This window comes from Myripristis murdjan, chromosome 6 (genome assembly GCF_902150065.1).
Source record: "Myripristis murdjan chromosome 6, fMyrMur1.1, whole genome shotgun sequence".
NCBI classification, from domain to species: Eukaryota; Metazoa; Chordata; class Actinopteri; order Holocentriformes; family Holocentridae; genus Myripristis; species Myripristis murdjan.
This window is the reverse complement of record NC_043985.1, coordinates 33,316,078-33,342,294: the sequence shown is the minus strand read 5'-3', so window position 1 is coordinate 33,342,294 and position 26,217 is coordinate 33,316,078. Positions and strand designations below refer to the sequence as shown.

General features: G+C 46.1%; 1 protein-coding gene across 1 annotated transcript in view; it reads right to left on the bottom strand.

Moving 5' to 3' along the window:
• cadps2 (Ca++-dependent secretion activator 2) overlaps nt 1–25,281 on the bottom strand; it is a 243,713-nt gene extending 218,432 nt beyond the window's left edge. The window contains 1 exon segment of the mRNA XM_030054425.1: nt 24,645–25,281. Within this exon segment, the coding sequence (XP_029910285.1) occupies nt 24,645–24,971 (327 nt within the window). The 5' untranslated portion in view covers nt 24,972–25,281.
• Between the last annotated feature and the right edge of the window lie 936 nt (nt 25,282–26,217).

Here is a 26,217-nt window from a genome sequence, read left to right as displayed (position 1 = left end):
AAGATTTCATCGTCAGTCGTAGAAAAATGGAGCAAAATCTTTAAGGAACGACGTCCCCAGACTGAGACCAGATGTGGGACATCATTCCCACCTCTGGATGTCCAGAGGTTCAGTTCCTATGGGTAGCGTTTCCTGTTAGCTTAGCATAAAGACTTGAAGTCTATGGGAGTCGTTAGCCTGGCTCCGTCAAAGTGAAAAAAAAAACAACAAAATCAGTTGAACGATCCCCTGAAGCTCTTTTTGTTCACCAGGAAACGCCCCAACCTCCATCCTGACTTCATTTCACCTGAGAGCCGAGGCGTCAGCTGGTCAGATTATTCAACTGTTGCCTGTTTTGAGCTGTTTATCAGCTGAGAGAGAGAGAGAGAGAGAGAGAGAGAGAGAGAGAGAGAGAGAGAGAGAGAGAGAGAGAGAGAGAGAGAGGGAGAGAGAGAGAGCATGCAGCTGACAGCATTAACCAGCTTTACTTTGTGCTGGAGTGAAGCGAGCGATGCGGCGACCACCTGTCACACAGCTTGAGGAACAAAACGGCAGAGAACGGGGAATTAACAAGATCAGATGCTGCTCAGCACTGAACCACATCCAACACACACACACACACACACACACACACACACACACACACACACACACGGTGCTCTGACAGGTTTACAGGCAGAACAGGATCAGTAAATGTGATAACTTGGGAGAACCCTGTGCCAGCAGAGGGTGTGTGCAGGTTCTCTGAGTGTGTGTGCAGGTTCTCTGAGTGTGTGTGTGCAGGTTCTCTGAGTGTGTGTGTGCAGGTTCTCTGAGTGTGTGTGCAGGTTCTCTGAGTGTGTGTGTGCAGGTTCTCTGAGTGTGTGTGCAGGTTCTCTGAGTGTGTGTGTGCAGGTTCTCTGAGTGTGTGTGCAGGTTCTCTGAGTGTGTGTGCAGGTTCTCTGAGTGTGTGTGTGTGTGTGTGTGTGTGTGTGCAGGTTCTCTGAGTGTGTGTGTGCAGGTTCTCTGAGTGTGTGTGCAGGTTCTCAGTGTGTGTGTGCAGGTACTCTGAGTGTGTGTGTGCAGGTTCTCAGTGTGTGTGTGCAGGTTCTCTGAGTGTGTGTGCAGGTTCTCTGAGTGTGTGTGTGCAGGTTCTCTGAGTGTGTGTGCAGGTTCTCTGAGTGTGTGTGTGCAGGTTCTCTGAGTGTGTGTGCAGGTTCTCTGAGTGTGTGTGTGCAGGTTCTCTGAGTGTGTGCAGGTTCTCTGAGTGTGTGTGTGTGCAGGTTCTCTGAGTGTGTGTGTGTGCAGGTTCTCAGTGTGTGTGTGCAGGTTCTCAGTGTGTGTGTGCAGGTTCTCTGAGTGTGTGTGTGTGCAGGTTCTCTGAGTGTGTGTGCAGGTACTCTGAGTGTGTGTGTGCAGGTTCTCAGTGTGTGTGTGCAGGTTCTCTGAGTGTGTGTGTGCAGGTTCTCTGAGTGTGTGTGTGCAGGTTCTCTGAGTGTGTGTGCAGGTTCTCTGAGTGTGTGTGTGTGTGTGTGTGTGTGTGTGTGTGCAGGTTCTCTGAGTGTGTGTGTGCAGGTTCTCTGAGTGTGTGTGCAGGTTCTCAGTGTGTGTGTGCAGGTTCTCTGAGTGTGTGTGCAGGTACTCTGAGTGTGTGTGTGCAGGTTCTCAGTGTGTGTGTGCAGGTTCTCTGAGTGTGTGTGTGCAGGTTCTCTGAGTGTGTGTGCAGGTTCTCTGAGTGTGTGTGTGCAGGTTCTCTGAGTGTGTGTGCAGGTTCTCTGAGTGTGTGTGTGCAGGTTCTCTGAGTGTGTGTGCAGGTTCTCTGAGTGTGTGTGTGTGTGCAGGTTCTCTGAGTGTGTGTGTGTGCAGGTTCTCAGTGTGTGTGTGCAGGTTCTCAGTGTGTGTGTGCAGGTTCTCAGTGTGTGTGTGCAGGTTCTCAGTGTGTGTGTGTGCAGGTTCTCTGAGTGTGTGTGTGTGCAGGTTCTCAGTGTGTGTGTGTGCAGGTTCTCAGTGTGTGTGTGCAGGTTCTCTGAGTGTGTGTGCAGGTTCTCTGAGTGTGTGTGTGCAGGTTCTCTGAGTGTGTGTGTGTGTGTGTGCAGGTTCTCTGAGTGTGTGTGTGTGCAGGTTCTCAGTGTGTGTGTGCAGGTTCTCAGTGTGTGTGTGCAGGTTCTCAGTGTGTGTGTGCAGGTTCTCAGTGTGTGTGTGTGCAGGTTCTCTGAGTGTGTGTGTGTGCAGGTTCTCAGTGTGTGTGTGCAGGTTCTCAGTGTGTGTGTGCAGGTTCTCTGAGTGTGTGTGCAGGTTCTCTGAGTGTGTGTGTGCAGGTTCTCTGAGTGTGTGTGCAGGTTCTCTGAGTGTGTGTGTGCAGGTTCTCTGAGTGTGTGTGCAGGTTCTCTGAGTGTGTGTGTGCAGGTTCTCTGAGTGTGTGTGCAGGTTCTCTGAGTGTGTGTGTGTGCAGGTTCTCTGAGTGTGTGTGTGTGCAGGTTCTCAGTGTGTGTGTGCAGGTTCTCTGAGTGTGTGTGTGTGCAGGTTCTCTGAGTGTGTGTGCAGGTACTCTGAGTGTGTGTGTGCAGGTTCTCAGTGTGTGTGTGCAGGTTCTCTGAGTGTGTGTGTGCAGGTTCTCTGAGTGTGTGTGCAGGTTCTCTGAGTGTGTGTGTGTGTGTGTGTGTGCAGGTTCTCTGAGTGTGTGTGCAGGTTCTCAGTGTGTGTGTGCAGGTTCTCTGAGTGTGTGTGCAGGTACTCTGAGTGTGTGTGTGCAGGTTCTCAGTGTGTGTGTGCAGGTTCTCTGAGTGTGTGTGTGCAGGTTCTCTGAGTGTGTGTGCAGGTTCTCTGAGTGTGTGTGTGCAGGTTCTCTGAGTGTGTGTGCAGGTTCTCTGAGTGTGTGTGTGCAGGTTCTCTGAGTGTGTGTGCAGGTTCTCTGAGTGTGTGTGTGTGTGCAGGTTCTCTGAGTGTGTGTGTGTGCAGGTTCTCAGTGTGTGTGTGCAGGTTCTCAGTGTGTGTGTGCAGGTTCTCAGTGTGTGTGTGCAGGTTCTCAGTGTGTGTGTGTGTGTGTGTGTGCAGGTTCTCTGAGTGTGTGTGCAGGTACTCTGAGTGTGTGTGTGCAGGTTCTCAGTGTGTGTGTGCAGGTTCTCTGAGTGTGTGTGTGCAGGTTCTCTGAGTGTGTGTGTGCAGGTTCTCTGAGTGTGTGTGCAGGTTCTCTGAGTGTGTGTGTGTGTGTGTGTGTGCAGGTTCTCTGAGTGTGTGTGCAGGTTCTCTGAGTGTGTGTGTGCAGGTTCTCTGAGTGTGTGTGTGCAGGTTCTCTGAGTGTGTGTGTGTGCAGGTTCTCTGAGTGTGTGTGCAGGTTCTTGGCGTTGTGTGTGTTTACAGTCGGAGCGTCGGCCACAGAGTTCAACCACAGGCGTCTAATGTGTTTCTACTGTGTTCTGATGTGGGAGCCAGCGGGGCGTTTAGAGCTCAGCCTGCAGAAAGCTCTCTGACACACACACACACACACACACACACACACTGCCCAGTGTGTCCTGAAGTGCACCGCTGCACTCTGGCCACTGCCTGGCCGCAGGCTCGCTGCTCTCAACCCGTGGTCCGGGGACTCCCTGGGGTCCTTCAGGGGCTTCCAGGGGGTCCCCACAAAAATGGTGAATATTTTAATTTCACTGCTGTTTCACTGACTAGAAGATGAGAGAATGTATAAGAATCATACTCTTCACAGTTAATCTGTTAATCTGATAATCTCCAGTCCAGTCATTTCTGGAACCTGGAACCATTCTGGAATCTAATAAATCTGCTCAGATGGGGGCTCCTGAGACGCGACCTGGGCCTGATGTGTGTCAGTGTCACGGTTCTTGACACCAAGAGGGCTGATACTGATGTAAATTATCAGTATATTCAAAAAGCAGAACAGAAGCACATCCCAAGTCCAAGTCATGGATGACACACGAGTCACATTTCACTTGTCAATTTGGCTCAAATCACATCAGAAAAACACTCTGAGGTGTGGAGCCGTCGTCAGGCCTGAGACGCTCCGATAAACGTCTGGAGGTTTAATGTGAAAGAAACCGCTGGCATGTTTTCCATAACCTAAGCTGAGGTAGTTTTCTTATTTTGAAGTGCACATTGAGAAAAGCACTGTGCATCTGCCTGCAGGCCTTCACAATAAGAGCAGGCGCTTTATTAACATCAACATTAGCATAATGTTGCTGTCGGGTGAAAACCTCGTGTCTCCACTTTCACTGATGTTCATGTTTTAGCTGAATTTGATTATTCAGACAGAAACCTTCAGACTGTTTTCCTTCATTTCTGAAAAGTTGATATTTTGGAGATGTAATGTTTTGGTTGGACAGGAGAGTTATGTTAATTCCACTACATTGGCTTGTAGTGCGTCCCCCGTGTATTAAACACAGTGTGGAGCCGCTTCCTGTGATAATCCAATCCAGTCCACAGGCATCAGGTGGGCACCTCATCATCCTCATCCTCCACCTGGACGTGGAGGTTTTGGAGGTTCTGGTGGTTCTTTACTGTATTCAGAACTCCATCATGTTGACGCTCCTGGTCCTTTAAAAAAAAAAGAAAAATGTCCCAAATCACACAGGTGCCGGCTGCTCTGCACGCCTCAGAAAGCTTTTTGTGTTCTGTGTTCTGTGTTCTGTGTTTTTTCCGCTGAAGATCTCGGCGCCGCTCGGCAAACAGCACGAGACCAAGAGGAGCCAACATCCGAGCAGATGTGTAAGTCCTGCTCCGACGAGGGAAACAGGCCTCCGCTTCGAGTTAAATAAGTGGGCGCCTGAAGAGAGAGGGAGTGTGTGTGTGTGTGTGTGTGTGTGTGTGTGGGCATCTTTATCAGCTGAGAGCAGAGGTGCTGCAGGGAAGAATTAGCCATGACAAACCTGGGAGACAGATTCCCTGAAGGAGCAGCAGTCGGCCTCAGTCTTCTCCTCATTTCTCACTTGGCTCTCTCCGCCTCCTCCTCTCCGCTCTGCTGTCAGAAAAATGGTCAACTGTCTTTTTTTTTTTTTTTTTTTGACAGAAGATTCGGAGCTGGGAGAAAGTGTGAAGTCTGGTAACGAGGCTGTCAGAGCAGCGTCGGTGTTCCCACCCGGGCGTCCTGAACCCGCTCAGGTGCAGGGCTGCGCTCCCGTCCCGTCAGACGCCTTAATTATCTCCCCGAACGGCAGGTCGCCCCAAAACCTCGCACTCAGATCCTCTCAGACTCACTGAGCATGTTTACATCAGGACGGGAAACTCACCTAATCGCTGCACCTGCCAGAGCGTCTGGTGCTCACCCACATTTTGACAGTCACTGCAATTTCTTACCACACACTTTTTTTTTCTGATAATTACAGGTTGGAGACGTATGAGGAGATGCAGAACATCTCAAGGTCTGGCCAGAGCCAGATTACAGAAAGTCAGGGGGAAGGAGAGGGTCGCCAGTAGAAGGCAAAGAGAAGTGGTAAACATCTTCTGAGAGCTGGAGATTAATTTGAGGTGCAGCTCAGCTCTTTGCCAAGTTATTCTGGACATAAATCTGTTAAAAACATTGTGTTTTAGTTAGGCGCCTATTTCATTTTTTAAAACATAATGATGGAAGTATACGAGGCCATTCTGATGTTCAATTAGGTGTCGGAAGTTGTTGCAGCAATTTTCGGGTTGATACCATTTGTATCGATAGATTTTGTGCCAAATTTAGCCATTTTTGATACTTGAGGATCGATGAAAATGGTCAGAAATCCTCCAGAATCCCACAGAAATATTCATGCTTTGATTTGGACTCAAAAACTTTTGATATTTGCAGATTTCTTCAACAATTCTATTTTTCTTAGTTTGATGAGGCTGTGATTCTCCTAGAGGCCACTAGAGGTCATGGGATGGGATGGGATTAGCAGAAGGTGGGCGTGTCTGCGTGGGGGGGGGGGGGCTGCTCAGAGATCTGGAGGTCAGAGGTCAAGGGACCCTGCTGGAAATGACCAGGCCAGTTTTTCCTTTGCCAAAATTCAGCCAAACTTTGCAGCAATGTTTCGCCCCGTGTTGATTCCTGAGGTCGTCTACTTTCATATAAAACCCGTCATCATCATTAAAGCGAAGGGGCATCTGATGCATGTTGGACACACAGTTTATTTCTGCCACCAATTAACGTGCACGCTGACGGCTGAATTAACATTTCCGTCCGCTCTCCTCCTGATCGGGTCATGACTCCTGAACAAAGTTCCCTCAGGACAGGAAACAAGCCAGAGACAATTAATTACACTCACCATAACCTGCAACCTTTTCCCCTGCAAAATGTACGGTGTGTGTGTGTGTGTGTGTGTGTGTGTGAAGGCTGAGCTCAGCGTGTCTAAATACTGCAACACACACACACACACACACACATGTACATCCGTGAATGACAGCTGCAGAGGTAATTAAAAGGTGAGTAAGGGATCAGGCTCCCCTGTCAATCCACCTCCTGCTGCCCCGCAGAGAAAATCCAATCACAATTGACTCCAGTCTGATGGCTCCGGCTCTGAAAGGCAAACTGATTGCTTATACAAAGGCGTCATTTTCAATTTCACAGACAGAGATCCGCGGAGACGCCATGCATTATGTCTGCTCAACCAGCAGCGCGTGAGGAGACAATGAGACGACAGGAGGACGCGTGCGGCCGCGTGGGCACACGCACGCTAAATGGCTTCTTAAGGCACATATCTTAATATTGAGATAATTAAGTGCTTTGCTAATTCCCTTTCTGTGAACATTAGACCTACTAATCATTTGGTCTCCGGTCCCATTCGACTCGCAGGGGAAAGTGAGCGATGGCTGCTAACTGAACATTAAGGAATTACGCAGTGAAAAATCGATTCAAACTAAGAATAGAGGCGGCTCTGCTGCAGCTGCGGCCCTTCAGGGAGGCTCCGCTTTTATTCTCAACATAATGAAGTTTCCTGTTAAAAATCACACCGCAGCCCGGCCAATCAGACGTCGCCACTCCATCATGTGACTGAGCTTCTGCTCAGGACAGTTTAATGAGGCTCTGCAGGAGAGCCGGCACTCCGATTTCTTCACCAAAAATCTGTCGCCTGACAGAGAATTTTCTTCTGACATCACCGCTGAGAGAGAGGAGCTCCTCCGTGTCTCGTTCACAGATCGTCTCTCGGCCCTCTGATTTCTGGTGGTGCTGCTCTGTTTGGTCTGGATCTGTCAGCTTCACCAAAACGTGCAGAAATACTTACAGAATGACAGAAGGCTCTGTCTGTATCTGTATCTGTGCTTAACACTGAGCAGAAATGAGCCTTGAGATTTTAGACGAGGCACCTCTAGTTCAGTAATTTTAGGTCAAAATTGGGGTCAACCTAGGACAAATTGCAAGAGAAGCAAACTCAACTGATTTTGTATCCTCAGTTTGTCCTGAGTGAGGGGAAAAAAGTCCCAAGAAATCCCATTGGTGGAAAGTTTTGAAAATCACCAATTTATGACCACATATTACCAAAAAACACTGTTTTTAACACACAGGGGAAAGGGGGTCAACATTTTACTTGATTACACACACAAAGACAAGAAAAAAGTCAATTACAAGTTCTTTGAATTATTCTGTTTACACATGCATATCACACATTATCTGATGTGATATGCACTAATAAGGAATATAAGAAATAAATGCCAGAACAGATATTTAAACAGTGAATTAAAAGGTTACTGTATATATAGTAACCTTTTAATTCAAGGTTACTGTATATATAGTAACCATTTAATTCACTGTTTAAATGTCTCTTCTGGCATTTATTCCTTATATTCTTTATTAGCGCATATCAAATCAGATAATGTGTGATATGCATGTGTAAACAGAATAATTCAAAGAACTTGTAATTGACTTTTTTTCTTGTCTTTGTGTGTGTAATCATCTTGTGAATTTTTATAGTGATATCTGAAAGTAAAATTTTGAACCCCTTTCCCCTGTGTGTTAAAAACAGTGTTTTTTGATAATATGTGGTCATAAATAGGTGATTTTCAAAACTTTCCACCAATGGGATTTCTTGGGACTTTTTCCCCCTCATTCAGGACAAACTGAGGATACAAAATCAGTTGAGTTTGCTTCTCTTGAAATTTGTCCTAAGTTTTTTCATAAAATGACTGGACTACTCATGCAGCTGCTTCGTCGTGCAGAGGAACAGGAAACAAGAGCAGGTTATGGAAAGTCCCAGGTAACGGGACGTTCAGGGTTACCCTTGTCAGGGTTCCTACACCTTCTCTTAAATCAAATCCAAGCACTTGTCAAGCATTTCAAGATGCCTTCCTCAGCTTTCCCTGCACCTTACAGCTGTGGCACATTCAATTAGAAGTTATTGTGCTATTAAAAAACAAAGTAATGTTTACTGAGAGCGTCCTGCAGCAGGCAGACAAATCAAGGAAAACACAACAAAGTTTCAAAAGTGTCAAAAGGCGTCAGCGACCCGGTGATGTACTGTGAGGGTAACGCAATTACAGTTTCAAGCACTTTATTCAAAATCCAAGCACTTTTCAAAGCTTGAAAAAACCTGCATGGCTCTGATTGGCCCAAACCTGAAGATCTCTGATGAGGTTCTTCATCCTGCTGGTTCCTCATGCAGAGGAACAGGAAACCCCAACCGTACCCTTACCCAACCTAAACCAGCGGAGGAAACCAGTACGAGCCAATCAGAGGCAGAAAAAACAAACAAACAAACAAAACATAAAGAAAGAAAGAAAATGAGCTGGACTCCAACACAGCAGCATTTAGATTTACAAACGGCGCTCTGGGATTCATAATCCGACAGCACCATTTCCAAATCCGTGGACACAGATTATGAATCCAAGAGCACCGTTTGTAAAGCCACTTGAAGCTTCAAGTTGAAGGTTAAGTCCAGCTTTCTCAGTCTACCTTAGCGAACTGCAGCACAAACACACTAGAAAAGGCTGAAAGGGGTGAAATGTTCAATATTACAAACCTCAAGCAAGAAGACACAAATTACAAGACTGACGATGAGCCACATCAGCCGCTGGACACTTAGATCACACTCCAACCCTCATAAATATAAAACATAAATAATATAAAAAACTAAAACTATAAAAAATAAAAATAATAATGACAATAACAATAAGGTTTTTCCACATGGGAGCTGGGGCTGCTCTCTTGTGAATTCACTCCTGCCAGCATGCGTGACGACACTGTCACACTGTACGGCCTCCAGATATCAACATGACGACCTGCCGCAGAGCCCCATGGGAAATCTTCTCCCATGTCTTGACAATTACCAGTGAAGTGCCCTTGAGCAAGGCGCTAAACTCTGGAAAAAACCCGTCTCCTGGCCGCCGCTCGGTGTCTGGATGATCCGTCACCTGATGAGGAAGGTGCGGCGTCTGGGAGTTTCCTGGCCGTGTGCGGCGGAGCAGCCTCAGATTATTCCAGATGATGACTTCCCGTTTGGCTGCCGATCCCGATCTGCAGGGAAGATACGACTCGGAGCCCGGCGGCCGAAACAGTGAAACGGCACATCTCCTCGGTGAAGATCCCGGTGACGGAAGCCGTGGTGACAGCTCCACAGGAGACTGCAAGACTGCTGCCAAGCCACATTCAGTCCCCAAAGAGGATTTGTTCTAGACACTCATGTTCATTTGGCAAAAGACTGAATTCCACCCAAAGAAATCCTCCACCAAGTTCAGCTGTAAAACAGGATTCGGTCGTGTTTGTTAGATAACCGCTGGATGTCACGACACTCGCTGCCAAAATCACTTAACTTTGGGTGGAATGACTCAAACAGAAACTAAGAGACAAGATCCAGCGTGGGATTTTATTATTTTCAGCCTCAGAATAAAAAAAAAGTTAAGCGGCGCTGGCTTTCCACAGACTGTGACAGAGGAGGTTTCCTACAACCTGTCACCAAATCACAGAGAAAAACAACTCAGATTACCAGCTTCAGGTGCAGGTGAGCTGCAAAACAAAAGCTAATAAGCATCTGGAAGGAAAACAGACAGACAGGCACAGGGCCGCACCAAGACACCCGGGGGCCCTGGGCAAAACATCATTTAGAGGCCCCTCTGTTTTAATGTGACCAGATCAATGCAAGACCAATAAACGAACAACCTGAAACGCTTTATTTCACCCTCTGAGCAAAAATCACTTTAGTTCTTTTTAATTTTCATTTCCTGGGGAATTTTTGGCTTTTTTGTAACAAAAAATATATATATAATTTTTTTTTTTTTAAACAATTTTACCGAGAAATTTTAAACTTTTTTCGAATCTAATTTTAAATATATAAATATATTATAATCCTAATAATTAAAAATCTAGTGTTTCATGTCATTTTCTTGTTTTTTTTTTTTTTTTTTTTTTTTTTTTTTTAATTTTCAGGTCTTGTGAGGTTTTTCATCCTGTAACATTTTACTGATTTCTTGCAAATTTTCAGGTCATTTCTTGCCAATTTGCTCCTCACCTTTCTCCCTTATTATTCAAAGAAATCAACAGATAATTTATCAAATTTCAAAGGGTTAACTGAGCTTTCAAAAAAAAAAAAAAAGTCTGATTATTGTACTGAGAGGCCCTGGTCGCAGTGCCCGGTCTGCCCAGCGGGGGGCGTCGCCTCTGGACGAGCCAAACAGAAGCGACACAGATCAGAAAAAGCAGCTGGACTTGAGCGACCTGTTGGAGCTCGGCCCACCGCGGTCCTCTGCCTTTCAAAAGAAGCACCTGAAGCAGCTCCACAGACGGGACGTCCCACAAGTCTCAGCACGAGGACGACAAATCGGTCCGATGTGTGTACAAACAGGCGGTGAGGCGAGCGGCGGTGAGGCGAGCGGCGGTGAGGCGAGCGGCGGCGAGGCGAGGCGAGCGGCGGCGCGGCGCCTCCAGAGGCTTCATTAGCCGGCAGAAGCACTGAGCCAAACTGCAGGCTGATCCAGCTGCCAGACAGCGACATGATGCGAGCCACTCAACCTGTCAATACACGTTTATTTACGGCTGCTCGGGGCATCGGCGGCCTCCGGGGAGCGGCAGACGACGAGGACGCACGTCTGAACGCTCGAGGAAGCACAGATTTACCCGGCGTGACCCGCAGCGCTCATTAATGTGCAGCGACGCAGAAGAAAAGACAACCTGCTGCGCGGCCTGGACGCAGCTCTCTGATTTACTAACATAAAGAGCAGCCGGATGAACACGAGTAAAGTCATTATTATCACCAAATCAGACAATGTTTCACACTGAATGTTAAGGTGAATAAATGGAAATGAGGGATCATCTCACTCTCACACGGCTCTTATGTTTAGTTTATGACTTCATTTGACAGGGGCAGTGCACATTTGCATAAACATAAACAAACATTAAGAATAAAAGCACTGAAAACACAGTCACTGACTGAGGCGGTGAGAATATGGAGAGGCAGACAGAACCTGCACTGACATTTGTTGGATTATCTTGGATTATTTTGAATTTGAAAATGCGGTGAAGCTGCAGACTTTCAGCTACAAGGTGGAGCTGCTTTGAATGAACTTTCTGAAACGTGGATGTTTCTCTGCAGGACGAGACGTTTCAGAGACGCTCTGAACGAAGCTGAGGAGGAAGAGGAGGAGGAAGAGGAGGAAGAGGAGGAGCTGATTAGAAAGTTCAGAGCAGGAAATAACAACGGGCTGTAAACTGAGCGTTGGAAAGGAGAAGAAACACAGTGATGACTCACTGCCGGGGGTCAAATAACTGAATAAAAAAAAATGCATGTAATATTGCTTAATGCAGCTTTAATGATTCAGTTTTAATATCGGAGTAAATATTCTGCTGGTGAGATTACAGGTTTGTTTATGAGGGTGATGATATGAAGTCATCAGGAAATGTCTGCCGTGTGTGTCGTCCTGCTCCTTTACACTCAGAGTCAATCTGCCTCTGCATCATCAGCATCACCAGACAAACTGATCACATCTGATTCATATTTTCCGTGAACCCACTTTCCCTCCACCTGCCTCTTCGTCCTACATTTCCCAGAATGCCCCTCAACAACCTCCAGACAACCAACATGAACCTGTTGTACTCAGCTGTGGCTTTTACTCTGAGACAGTAAGACGACCAGGATGGGAGGCAAATCTCCAAGACGATGATCTGCCAGACTCAGACTCAGAGGGTCTCTGAGGTCAGAGGTCACTGATGGTTGAGGGGAAACGGGGTTCGTTTGCTGCTGCAGGCGTGACTTCATTTCCCACGCTTGCATGTGGAGTGTTTTCATGGTGGTTATGGACGGAGCGGCCAAACACAAGGTGATGGTCACTCTGTAACTCCAGGTAATTAATCCAATAATCTGCGTCTTCCTGTTCTAAAACGATGTGAAAACGTCAGATTTTTCCATTCTCTACTGCAGCTCATTCCCTGTACATTTTTAAGTGAACGCATCTTGTTTTACTGTCATGTGGCAATGCCCGGTAAAATCTCAAAAAGACGTCTCTTTGATTCCACCTTCTGAGTCGACTGTGGAAGTCGACCCGAGAGCTGAGCGATGTGGTAAAAAAAAAAAAAAAAAAAATCATATTGCGATTCCTTTTACAGTTTTTGCAATTGTGATCTGATCCACGATTTTAAGAGGAATTATCATGTTCGCATTTTACCTTTATTAAAAAACCTGATGGACCAAAACCTGATATTAACCTCTGATGCTTTAGATCGCTGAAACATTTCCTGATATCAAACCAAACATCTGGACGTGACGTCACCTCGTCGATGATTGGCCCAAAAAAAAAAAAAAAACAGGCCCCAGAACAGTGGACGGACTGAGACAGAAATGAAGAAAACATCACACCTGCAGTGAAGAGTTTCATGGGCAGTTTTCCTCTTTAGAGCCAAACGGGCGGCCGCCTCACCGTGCCGCCGCCTCACCGTGCCGCAGCAGAGTTCATGAGCTTCTTCCTGGTTGTGCAGCGGCAGAATGAGTCCTAACTAATGACCCTCAGTGAGCCCATCTGTTTTCATTTAAATCTCACACGCAGCTGATATGCAGGTTAACGAGTGAGGAGAAAAATAAGATTATTTTTCAGAATGATAAATGTCATGTGGGATACACACTCTCCAACACATTTCCTACAGAAGTCAGAGTCTGGATCTCTGCTCCTTTAGCAGGAAGGAAGTGACGACTTTCTGGCTTTTTAAGAAATAAACTTGCTCTTTAATATTTCTCTTCCCTGCTTTTCTCTCTCTCTCTCTCTCTCTCTCTCTCTCTCTCTCTCTCTCTCTCTGTTTCCTGGTTGCAGCTCTCTGGGATCTGCTTTAGTTTCACTTAATTTCCTGCATCGCACAACCGGGACTCAAACTTAATGCCAGAGAGACACAAAACACACAAACACACACATACACACACACACACTCCTCCTTTACAGGACAGCCTGTTTCATCCTGTCAAAGGAAGGAATCGAGACTCATGTCGACACAGAGACGAGCTGGAATCAAACCTGTGATGCTTCAGAGCACCAAGAGGCATCAAGCAGGAACTTAACTAAAAAAATACAGAATACATATTTTCTTAACTGCGTTCCCTGCTCCCTTCATTAACACTGCATACAGTTTCACACGTCCGTCTTTGTGATGAGATGATCTAACATGAGCTTGCAGGTCGCTCTGGTGGGTCTCCAGCCAATCGGGGCTCAACTGCTTTTCCTTCAAGGCAGAACATCAACTTTTGACCTTTAGAAGCATCATGAGATCCTTTTTGAACACAGAAAGCTCACAGCGCAGTCAGAGGTCTTGAAATGATCCACCCAAAAGAATATCTCCAAACAGCGCCTTCTAGGGGTGAAACGGTTCAATAAAACCAGTTCAGATTTCAAGTTGCGTTTCATCTCTTCACCCACAAACTTTGGAGTTGATTCCCTCTTGCTGCTGCTCTCAGGATCTTTACTTTTATTTAGTTCAGAGCCTGAAAATCTGAATTTGATCTCCCAGTGGAGGACGGCCCCCGGTCCCCGCTGCAGGGCTGAGCCTCTGATCTCCAGCAGCTCTAGAAACAGCCCTGTTTCAGCGGGCGGGGCGGCTGGCCTGAACCCCCGCAGCGAGACGCACCGTCACAAACTGCACTAAAACACCAGGCCGGGGGGGGAAAGGTGGAGCGCTGAGGCGGCCACACTCCACACTGCACTGCAGCACTGCTGACTCCACAGCGCTCAGCTCACCACGGACCTCCTCTGGCCTCGGGGTCCGGCTGATCCGCTGTCTAATGCTCGTCGTGGTGAAAACCCTGCTGAGACATCCTCCAATTCATGGAGAGGAGGAGGAGGAGGAGGGCTGAGTTACATAACCCTCTGGGAAGAGCTGCATCTCAGGGAGAGGGAAATTGACAGGGGGAGGCGAGATGACAAAAGAGGACGGAAGTCGCCTCCAGCAACTATGAGGCCAAAAAAAAAAAGAAAAGAAAAAAAAAAGAGAAAAAAAAAATCACACCCACCGCCAGCTGAAAAAGAGCCTCACAATCCTCCTTGGCACAGAGCTGGCTTCCTGTCGACATAAGAGGGAAACAGGGTTTTTCTCATTCTGTGTAATAAACAGTTGCCAGGGGATTAGATGAGTACATGCTCGCGCTGCGTGGGTCTCCATCATGAGGTGTTTCTGCAGAGATGGATTCCCTCCCCAGCTGCCAGGCGGAGTTGGCGTCAGGGAGATGGGAAAAAAAATTAATAAATAAAAAAGAGAAGCAGTGGGGGAAGACTTGAAGCTGAGGACAGCGGCGTGTCTGCAGCCTCTGCCAACACTGGTGAGGCGCGAGAAGACGCCACAGGCAGGAGTTTCCCGAGAACATCATGAAAATAAGCTAAAAAAAAAAATGTCCAAACACTGTAAATTATTCAGTTCTAATACTGGCTTAAGCCTAACAGCATGTCCCTAAATTTTTCATCACAATGCTCCTCAATGCTGCAGTGCCAATGGAGCAGAATCACAGATGGCATTGAGAAAGGCTACGCTGAATAAAAATCTCCATCTTAAGACCCTTTTATCTTCTCTTCAGTGCTAAAATCTTGTTTTTCAAGGTAAAAAAAAAAAAAAAAAAACTGCCGGTGGGTTGAGATAATCCCATTTTTTCCTGGGAACAAGCATCAGTGTGTTGAAACACGGCAGAATGAGGCAGATCAGCCCACTAGCATCGAGAAAAAGACGCTGCATTCAAGAAAATTCTGGAAACAAGTTGATTAGCGTCGGAGACAAGAGAGATTATCTCATTCCACCGGCAGATTCTTTGGACCCTGTCGGAAGAAAAACATGATTTGAACTCTGAGACTGAATGACTTGGTTTTTTTTTTTGTTGTTTTTTTTTTTGCAGGGTAAGTCCGAGGAGGTCAGTGGGAGAGAGAAAGAACACCATTAATTTTTCAGCTCTTCAACTGTAAGCTCTGTAACAAAAAAAAAAGATATCTATAAAAGAGAGTTTGCACAGATGCCTGATGCGATACCTCACAGAAAAACAGCTTGTCCTCCAAGTTTGGAGAGAGAAGACGGCAGAAGTCTGGAAGCTGGCGGTAAAAAAAAGCTTTGATAATAACTCCATGTCCAAACGTTCCAAGGAGGAACTGAGAGTCCATGAGTCCGTCCTGCAGAGCCTGGCTGCAGGATCGCAAAGGGAAACAGCAGGAACGCCATTTGGAAGCTGTTGTTTTTTTTATTTATTATTATTATTTTTTTATTCATATAGGCTAACGAACAGCCAGTGATGTCACCAGACCAACATGCAAACAAAGTGTATTTCAAATCCACAAGATCCACGGTGTAAATAAAACAGCTTTGGAGTTGCTGTAAGGTTTATTTTTTCCACTTTGAAGGTGCCGGCTAACAACTCCCATAGACTTCAAGTCTTTATGCTAAGCTAACAGGAAATGCTACCCACAGGAACTGAACCACTGGATGCACAGAGGTGAAGATGGTGTCCAGCATCTGGTCTCAGTCTGGGGAAACTGGAAAATGGGGATTTTGCCCAAAACGTTGGAGTGTTCCTCTAACAAATAAGCCAAAATGACCTCCCAAAACGTGAAACATTCCAACGCCATCCTAGGAAAAAACATTTTGCATGGAGGACGGCACTGAAGCCACTGTGTCGGACAGTCTGTCCATCATCAACAGCGGAGCCATGCTCTGGTTGATAGGCCATGTAGTAGGGTGTGGCATGTGAATGTTGCATTCTGCAAAACGTGACTTCTTTTTTGTTTTAAGTTTTATTAATCCATTGTTGATTAATTTAAGATTATTACTATTATGCACAAACTTTTTCCCTCAACTTGTTTTCAGTTTACGTATATAATGGTTTAAAACTGTGACATTGTTTTTGTTAATAAATATCATAGTTTCCTTGTAAAAAGGGGAGGCAAAATAAGCTTTGGCTTCAGCCTATACCTTTTCGGTACCACTATTAGTGGACTGGACTGTAAACTATGTATTTTCTTCTTCTTTTTTTTTTTTTTTTATAAATGGACCGAAATAAAATAAACAAATAAAAATAATAAAATACGTCACATGCGAGTCAGAATACACCCACAGTACCAAACAGCGAGGGGTGTGACGGTTCAGGGAAAATGATCTTTTGTTAGTATGAAGAATGATGGAGCTCCAGCTGGCCATCTCCTGGGGTGTCTTCTTCTTCTGCTTTGTGGCAGATAAAACAAAAACACAACGAAATATAAGAAATTTGAGTTCTTGCTTTCGTCCAGCTCCACCTGCTGACAGCGGGGTGTCGTCGGCGTAAATGAGTTGTCATTTTTTAGGTTTTCCCGCTGCTCTTGTGTAGCAGATGAGACGTACTGTTGTTTTTTTTTTGTTTTTTTTTTTAATACACTGCTCATTTTCCATCACCTCATAATTTACAGGGAAACCAAAGCAGCTCCAAACTCTAGACCCGCTGGTTACTGCAGGATCTTCTATCTCTGCTACGCCTCGAACCCAACAGTTCAATATAAATTTGTGGATTGTTGCGCCTCTGCAAACAACAGCTGCTGCCAACGACCGAAGGAAAAATGAGGACTCGTTTAATTACGATGTCGTAACGCCGATCCTGCAGCACCAAATGTAAATAACTGTGGTGGCCTGTCGTGTAAATCAGGACGAGATGAGGCGGCTCACGCTGCACTGCCGTCTCTACTCTGAGTCTACCAAGTGGACAGAGAGGACACTTTCATTACAACATAGACATTAATCATTTAGGGAAGAAAAAAAATCACTGGGAAAAAATAACTGCTGTTATGAAAGCAAAACAAATGAGTTATTATTAACACTGTGAGTCATCTTTGGAGCAAACACATCTGTTCTTGTGGATATAATTATCTGTTAGAGCCCTGACTGAATCTCAGATAGCCTGCACAACACTGCACGTCCACATGACAATAATCTGGCTTTGAAAAGTCTGTAATCCAACTACAAAATCCCTGGATGGCGTGAGTCAACTCAGGTCTAATGATTATGTTTATTACATTCATTTATTCGTCATTTTCATCATGTCGGAACGAAATCGGTAGTGACTTCCTCAAGCCCGTCTATTTGGGAAAAAATCCTCAAGAAATAACATCATAATGATGAAATACATCAGGGCCATTCCTGTAATTTTGACTGTTTGGCCTGTTTACTGTAATCTCACCACATTTTCCACGTCAACAAACCATTTATCAGGAAGCTAAAGTGCAGGAGCCAAAGATTTCACAGCACACAGGCAAAATGTGAGTTTGTGGTTGAAGCAGCCGCCTCATAATGTTCTGCTTCTCAACATTCAGAAACCACACAGCTGATGATTGGCTGTGGAAAGCAAAACGTTTCCCCGCTTAGGGACTATTTTCCCCGGAGGAGGAGGAGGAGGAGGAGGAGGAGGAGGGAGCGTTTCAGTGTGAAAAAGTCCTGAAAAGCCAACAGTGCTGCTGCTTTTAGGAAAACTCCTGTGGAGGACTTTATTGGGCTGATGGAAAACTGGAGTGAAGAAAGTGTGAAGGCTCTGAAAGTTCATGTTCATATCGTAGTGGAATGAATGGAGGAAAGGGAGGAGGAGTGATGTGGCAGCTCTGAAACCCCACTGCTCGCTCTGGGAGAAAAAAGATGAGCAGTACCATTCTGGAGCTAAAACACAGATCATGCAGAAAATCACTGTTTAAAGGTTATTCTGTTAAATCGAGGACAAAGCCGGTCTAGTTTACTTCTATCATCCACACGAGTCCTGGTGGTGTGTTGGTGCTTTTTTCCATTCATTTTGGTTTGGCCTCAAAAACTTTTTCTGCAGACGTGAAAAATGTCTCACTGAGTAAATCCATCACATCAACACACTGCCGCCTTCATTATTTTGCAAAACATCTTTTTTTCCACTAAGGTTAGTTTATTATACTGGGGTGTGACCAAAATGAAAGGGTGAAGACACTCTCCCCCTTCACAAAGGTCATTATCACATCCAGGAATATTTATTTTACTTTATTTATTTCCTTTGTAGAGTTGAACTCTTAGTGGGGACTGTGGCTAAATCCAAACAGGCTGGAGGACAAAAATCACCGTCTCAGTGAGGACGCACAAACTAAATCCAACAAACATGAAGAACTGACACACACACACAGCACCCATTTTCATGTTCACCTCACAACGTAAAAAAAAAGAAGCTGAGATGTTGAGCAGAAATTTGCGGCTCTGCTCTCCTCTGATTGGAGGTTTCCAAGGCAGCGGCTGACAAGTTGCTGTTCTCTTTAAATCTAAATAATGCATCAGAATAAAGAACGAGGGAGCGTCGCAGGGCATGCTGGGAGATAAACCTCCTGGGGTCAGACCGGCTCTGTGAGGAGTTCCTCTCATCTTCATGGAGTTTTTCCCCGTCACACTCACTCTTTTCTTCAGGCTGCCGGTTTACACAGCACAGATCCAACAGCTGGAGGCCACATCTTACTAAGATACACCTTCAGTCACCTGCCTGATCTCTGTCAGCTGTGTGTGTGTGTGTGTGTGTGTGTGTGTGTGTGTGTGTGTGTGTGTGTGTGTGAACAGCTCTGCACAGCTGATCCAGTCTGATGTAAACTATGTAAACAAGGAAGGAGAAGATGTTGCGGATCTGGTTTCTCTGCAAAGCTTCCCCACATTCACACGAGCTCTGCACACACACACACACACACACACACACACACAGATCCATATCTGTGAGGCTGCCGACACACACTCTCATCGCTGGACGCACACACACACACACACACACACTTCTGAGAGCAACATCACAAACTTCATTCGTCTTCGCAGCAAATTCACTCTGTAGACTGAAAAATACCTTGCTGCAGGTAAAAGTAATGGATGAATACTAATAGGAATACATACATAAAACACACACACACACACACACACACACACACAGATAGACAGGTAGATAGACACACACACTCAGCTCCAGCTGCCCAGTCTGATGCAGCTCTGCCATAAACTCTATGTTTTATCAAAGCTGCTGATGTTCAGTTTGTGTTGACGTTGTGCAGAATGAGTCACTTTAACAGAATCTAATCATCATCAGCCATTTGTTTAAACTTCACATGAAATAAAGAAATGCATTGAAGTACAGATTCATTTGTAGCAGGTAACCAAAGGCTGTTTGGCACAAACTAAGTGACTTGACTGTAGTTTCAGAGTCCTGAGGCCGATCCCGCCGGCTGACCTCAGTCCTCAGTAACATGTTGACATGTGACCTGAAAAAACTCGACCCGACCCACCAAGTTCGACCCAAAACTGCTAAACTGCTACCGCGGTTCAAGCTCGGAAAGAATGAGATTTTTTACAACATATTTAATATTTTATTAATCATGTACAGGCTGTGACCATCAACCTTTTAGCTCATGAAAATGTTGATGAGAATTAGATGTAGACGCTCAGAAAGTCGGGCTCAGGCAGATTTTTTTGGGGTCTGGCTTTAATCTTTGGGCCGGCTCAAAGCTCCAGGCTGCTGGGCTTTTAATTAAAGCAGCTGGGAAAAACAATCTTCAATAACATATTGTCGAAAATCATGGAGGAACCAAGAGCTTCACTCACTGACACTCACAGTCACCGACGGGCAAATGACAGACCAATCAGACGTCCAGTTCCTTCTCACAGACAAATGAGTGTGAATGAGTGTGTATCGCGTGTGTGAGCCTGACTCCACCACACCTGACTGACACCTGTGACAGTCAGCCTGCTGGATATCATCATCATCATCATCATCATCATCATCACCGCGTGAGGAATGTTTCTACTCACCGCCGCTCTCCGCTTTTCAATGAGAGGAGCAGGCAGACACACACTCTGATTCAGCCTCAGCGTGGGAGCGACACAGAGCGAGGCGGCCAGTCAATAACGTCTGATGTCACCTGTTGCCTCAGTGTGTGTGTGTGTGTGTGTGTGTGTGTGTGTGTAAAGAGGTGCTATTCAAAGATTCAACAAGAGAGGCTCAGATCTCTGTGGCCGACTGACCGGCCGCTGGTGCCGACACACACCACCAGGGACCTGCATGTGTGTGTGTGTGTGTAGAGCGGCCCGCATGAGGGATCGACTCTGAATGATTTTTCAGGGCCGAAAACGATTATTAGTAATTTTTTTAACCCGTTAACAAGAGCCTTTAGTGTTCCAGTGGTGCGAACAGTCAGAACACCAACTCATCGTCTCTCAGAGGAAACAGAGAGCTCAGAGAAGATGAGCACATGAATCACACATCAAACTGGATGAGCCAAAGTATTTGTTGTAAAATGGTGTGTGTGTGCAGACTGGGGCCTAAACAGTCTTGGAGCTGCATCAGTTGGCTTTGACTGGAAAGCTGAGACTCTTGTGGATTCAATGAGCCACATTTGATTCCTGTGTGATGATGTTGGCCCCCATAGCAGCCATTTCACTGCAGGCAGAGACTTTTGTCAAGCTGGACGTCGCTGGAGAAAATGACCTCTAGTGACCTCTAGGAAAATCACAGCCTCATCAAACTTTACAGACGCAAACTAGAGAGCGAGGACGCTCAACATCCAAAACTACAATTCTTACAGAAATCTGCAAAAAGTTTTTGACACCAAACCAACACATGACTTTCTCCTTATGTGATGCTCTTTTGAGTCATGCTGAGTCATGACTGTATTCCTGCCATAAAAAGAATAAAGCCACTTTACAACTCGGGGGCAGAATCAAATCAATCAGTCAAGACAAATGAAATTCGTCTCATAGCGACCACCACGTCTCTTCGTTCTGATTGGCTGATTTCCAGAAAAAATAAATCTTAGTTGTTCGCCCATCTGAGGTCCCAGCTCAAATTGTCCAGAATACAATCGTTACTGAAAACTTAATTTTCTCACCTAAAAACACTTTTTCAAATTCCATGATTTTTTTTTTATAGAAACCTCAGAAACTGAAGAAAACAAACAAACCAAAAAACAAAAAAAGACGAGCCACACCCTTCATCTGTTCTCCACTACAACAACTACACCTGCTGAGAAACCTCCACTCACATGCACAAGAAAACAGCCTGTGTACAACAACACTGAGGTATTCGGTCAAAAATACTGTGATATTTGATTTTGCCCGGTCCGCCCGGTCCTGAGCAGACGGTTAAAATCTGACGGGTCGGCTCACGAGTCACGTACAATCATCTGCATGTCATTTCATGAAAATGGAATCGGATTTCTATCTGTGAAACAAAAAATGAAATGCGGACGAATCGTATCTGGATAACATCTGGAGAAGAGATGCATGAGGTGATCGCTGGTGGTGGGACCTGAGGAGGCGGTGCAGCTTCATCCTGATGCGTGTTCACGTGGAAAAGCTCCGTCAGAGGGAAGCCAGGAGCTCCAGAGGCGGGAGAGCAGCAGGCGACTCGGCGTCCCGGGGGAACCGAGGCTGCAGCTTTCAGTTTGTTGAATAATGAGGAAAGCGGATGAGTCAGATCGCATTTAGGCTGACTGAGGCCTGACCGGAGAGCGTGGGACTGACTCCAGGTCAGCGAGTGTGACGAGTCCTCAGAGGCTCTGCTGCTCAGCTGAGCTCCGAGAGGCTTCGGCTCGATGACGTGAGCTGAACACGGCGAGTCGAACGCCACGAATCGATGATGACGACGCAGAGCAGCTGCAAGACCCCAGACTCTTTAACACCTTCTGCTCGGTCACGTGCTCTTTTAGCTTTGTTTTGTTTTCTTGCACTCCTCAGTCTCATAAAGCATTTCCTCATAAACGTCTTTGGTACGAGAACTTCACACTGCCTGTGTGTAACGTAGCTGTGGAAAAAATGGGTTCTCTGGGCAGCCACGGCTCTCCCCTTTGCAGACACGCCCACCTTCTGCTAATCCCATGCAGTTTGGGCCACAAACCATACATAGATATAGATATACATATGGATATGGATATAGATCTATAGAAACATACAGACGACCTCCGACCCTCCCAGCTGTTTGCATGGCTTCACTCTGCGAGGTGGGATCAGCTGATCCCCTCAGCAGATTCTACTCTGACATGGGATTCAGCAACAAGGAGATCCTGCTGATCTGAGCCCAGAATCAGCAGATTGTTTTCTTCTGAATCGGCCCAAGTCACAGCAACGTCTCTTCAGAGTCCAGATGCTGAGGAGGAGGTTGGGGTTCTGGACTCAGACCAGCAGGATTGCTCCTTCAGACTGGATCCCACAGGAGGAGGACAGCTAGTTTTCAATTTTTTTCTCGTAAATTTGTTTCTTTTCAATTTCTGAATTTTGAGGGGTTTTTTTCTAATAAATTTGTGGATTTTTTTTTCACATAAATTTACCAATTTAATCTCAGGGAATATCCGAGTTTTTTCACATAAATTTGTGAATTTCCTTTCCTCAGAAATGTGCAACTTTAATCAAAGAATTTCTGACTTTATCCTTGTAAATTTGTTTTTCTCATGAAGTTACAACTTTAATCTCTGAAATTCTGAGGTGTTTCCTCATAATTTTTCCCCGCCTGTTCTCCCGGCTCCATGTTTTTTTCTCTGTACAGCACTAATTCGTCGCCATAGATGACAGAATGTCGATGTAAAACATAAACGCTGCAGTGTTGATGAAACCACAGCCCCCAGGTCCGACCTGCGCTCGGAGACACGCGTTGCGCTCAGCTCTGCAGCACAAACAGGACAGCAAGACAGTAATCTCTCAGCAGGGGTCCAACATGACGTATTCCACTGAAATAAACTCCATCCTCTGGCAATTAAGCATTATCCAGAATGTTTTATTGATTTCTTCACCCTTCATTTATCGAGGGAAGGTCTGCTGGCAATGAGTCGGGGGGTTCGAACACAACCCGCCGAGCCCAGCGGGCCTCGGAGCATCTCTGCACCCAGCAGGGAGCGTGGCAAGCTGTCTCATGCTGATTCTCATGCAAGACAACGAATCAATACCAAGTTCCCAGCTTTTAAATACTGATATTTATTTATGAACAGGCTCTTGGAGAAGCTGAACTTCATTTTGAATCTGAAGTGTGCCTGCATGCCTCTCATTAACACCATGCAGCTCCACGATCCTGAACTTCCTGAAACAACATCTCTGCAGCTCCATATCTGTGTGAGCAGACTGAGGGCGCCTCAGTCGCACACGGCATGAAAACACCTCGACTGCGCGTTGAAATTAAACAGCACAAAACGCTCATTAACAAGCTCTCGGCAGGACGAGGAAGCGTGGGCGCTCCTCAGATCACAAATAGCTTGTCTTGCTTATTTCTGAGAGCTGGGAAACAGAAGTATCACACACAGAATAAATAAAAACGAGCTCAGGCTGCTTTCCAGCCGACAGAAACACATTTGAGTCCGGGTTGGAGAAACACAGGGGGAATCTCTTCATTATGTCAGCAGAGCCGCCTTTGAACGTGGCCTCACAGGTCCTGTCATCACAGCAGTCTGAGCGCAGATAAAATGGAGAGGTGGCACAGCTTTGGTCTCAGACCCAACACCACCAATGTGTGGCATAAAGAAAAGCATGTTTAACATACTAACTAGCCCAGGTTTATGCACAGCCCTGCACGCTGCACATCAGCAGCTGACACATTAACCCCAGCACTGCACAACAGGAACACCCCACACCACCTCACACCCACCTGAAGTCAGGTCACCAGCCTTTATTTGTGGAAGAGCGTCTGCCCACATTTTTGTCTTAAATAAATCAGTCCTGTTAACAATAGCAAGTAATGTCACACTTAAGCTATATGAGGATAGTGTCTTTGAGGGAAAGAAAGGCTTGAATTATGAACCGAAACTAAAAAAAAAAAAAAAAAAAAGTACAGAACTGGTTCGGTTGCGTTCCCTCGTCATGCCAACCCCCATTCAAAAAATCTGTCACTTTTGAGTTTCCTTGCCCGTCGTCAGGAGTGCCAGCATGGTGCAACATGACTCACACCTTCAATCAAACACTTGCAGATGCTCTTAAATTCGGCATATCAATCCACTACGCAGCACTTATTATATTATAATATGTTTTCAACTTTTTGAATTGTTTCATTCTGGGCATTGCCTCTGCGCAGCATTTTGGTGCAAAAAGAATCCGAGAGGAAGAGGTGAACCAATTATAAAAGTTGAAATTTTATTGAGTTAAGTGCTGCTTAGTGGATTATTTGTGCGCCGAATCTTTCCGCAGCCCTTCTTGATTCATGAAAGTTATTAGGTTGTGCTCAGTCTGATAGGTAAGTGCGCACACAGGTACAACGACGTGATGAGTGCCACATTTTTGAATGGAGTCTGGCCAGCGGGGCTCTCCCTGCCAGACGGGGAACAGGTGCTTATCGGTGCGGCGTGCGGCAGCCACTCACCTTCTGCTGCCGTCGGGCCATGTCGGTCGGCTGCTTGGCGTTGAACGGGTAGGCGATGCAGCGCAGCACGAACACGTAGATCTGCAGCTTGATTTTCCTCTCCTCTTCCTCCTTCTGGAGCCGCTCCCGCTCCTTCCTCTCCTCGTCTTCACCTGTGCCTTTACCTTTCCCGGGGGCAGCTCCAGGTGCGGCCGGCTGCTGCTGCTGGTCCTTCGCCCGGTTGGGTCCGCGCTTCCCGGGGGAGGCGTCGGGTTTTTTCGGGGGATCCTGGACAACTTCTGAGTCGGACTCTCCGCCGGTGTCCTCGCTGGAGGAAGGGTCCAACATGGTTCAGGAGGTGAAACTCCGCTTCAGACGGCGGGTTAAAGCTGAGAGACAAATTAAATCTTTTGTTTGGGTTTGTTTTGTTTTTCTTAGTCGACGTGGCGCTCGTGCCGCCGCGCTGTCCTCCTCCTCCGGTGCGTCTGGAGCGACGACCTGAGCAACACTGACGGCTTTTCCTTTTTTTTTTTTTTTTTTTTTTTTTTGGCACGGAGGGCGGAGTTTGGCGGAATGTGGAGGATGTCGCCGCGTGCGCTCCGCTCCGCTGTGTAGGAATGAATGGGATGGAGCGGCAGCACGCGCCTGCTGCGGCTGCTCGTGCGCGCGCGCTCTCAGCGCTCCGGTACAGGTGAGCAACCTGTAGCTGCGGAGCAGAGAGAGGAGGAACACACAGAGCGAAGAGGTCTCACTCTGTCGCTGCTTCAGGAGACAAACAGTCTGCCGGCGTTAATGGGAGCGCGCTGACACGGTGTTCAGGTTATTACGCTGCACGATAACGCATTATAACCTGTTCACGTGACAGTAGTCAGGTAGCCTTCATTGCTGTAAATACATATTTCTGCTTTCTTCAAATCGGCACATCTCTCTGATTACTCTGTGCTACATATTTAATATGCATTGACTTTTATGGTTCCAGCTGTTTCCTCTGTGTCACCTATTTCACCTGATAAATAGTGAATGAGCCCCTCTGATGGTGTAAGTCAGTACTCTTATTTTGCACATGATAATAAAACAGTAACATGTTTACGTGCATTTCAAGTTTAAACACTTTGGAAATGACTGGTTGCTTATGTTTATGTGTCCTAGCTCATCTTTAGCTCACTCCACTATATTGTTGTTTACACTGGAGTTTACTTTCCACTGCTTTGTTCATATTTGCTGCTGCAATCAACCCAAGTTCCTGCGAGGATCATTTAAAGTTTCACCTGATCTCTTCCCTCAGGTGAAGCTGCTGCTGCACATATTTTGAAGAAAAAAAAAAGAAATCACACTTTTTCTGAAATGCTCTGTAACATGGGGGTCCCACAATTCAGACAACGTGTTCAGAAATGTTCATCACTTTGTAAATGTTTGCATTACAACAACATTGCAGTAAAACATGTTTCATCAGTGGATGAGGAGAATAAATTCTTCAAACTCAATACCTCTATCACAGGGGTGTCAAACTCGTGCCATGGAGGGCCAAGAGGCTGCAGGTTTTCATTCCAACCAACAACTCCACCAGGTGATTTCACTGATTAGTCCCGCCTCT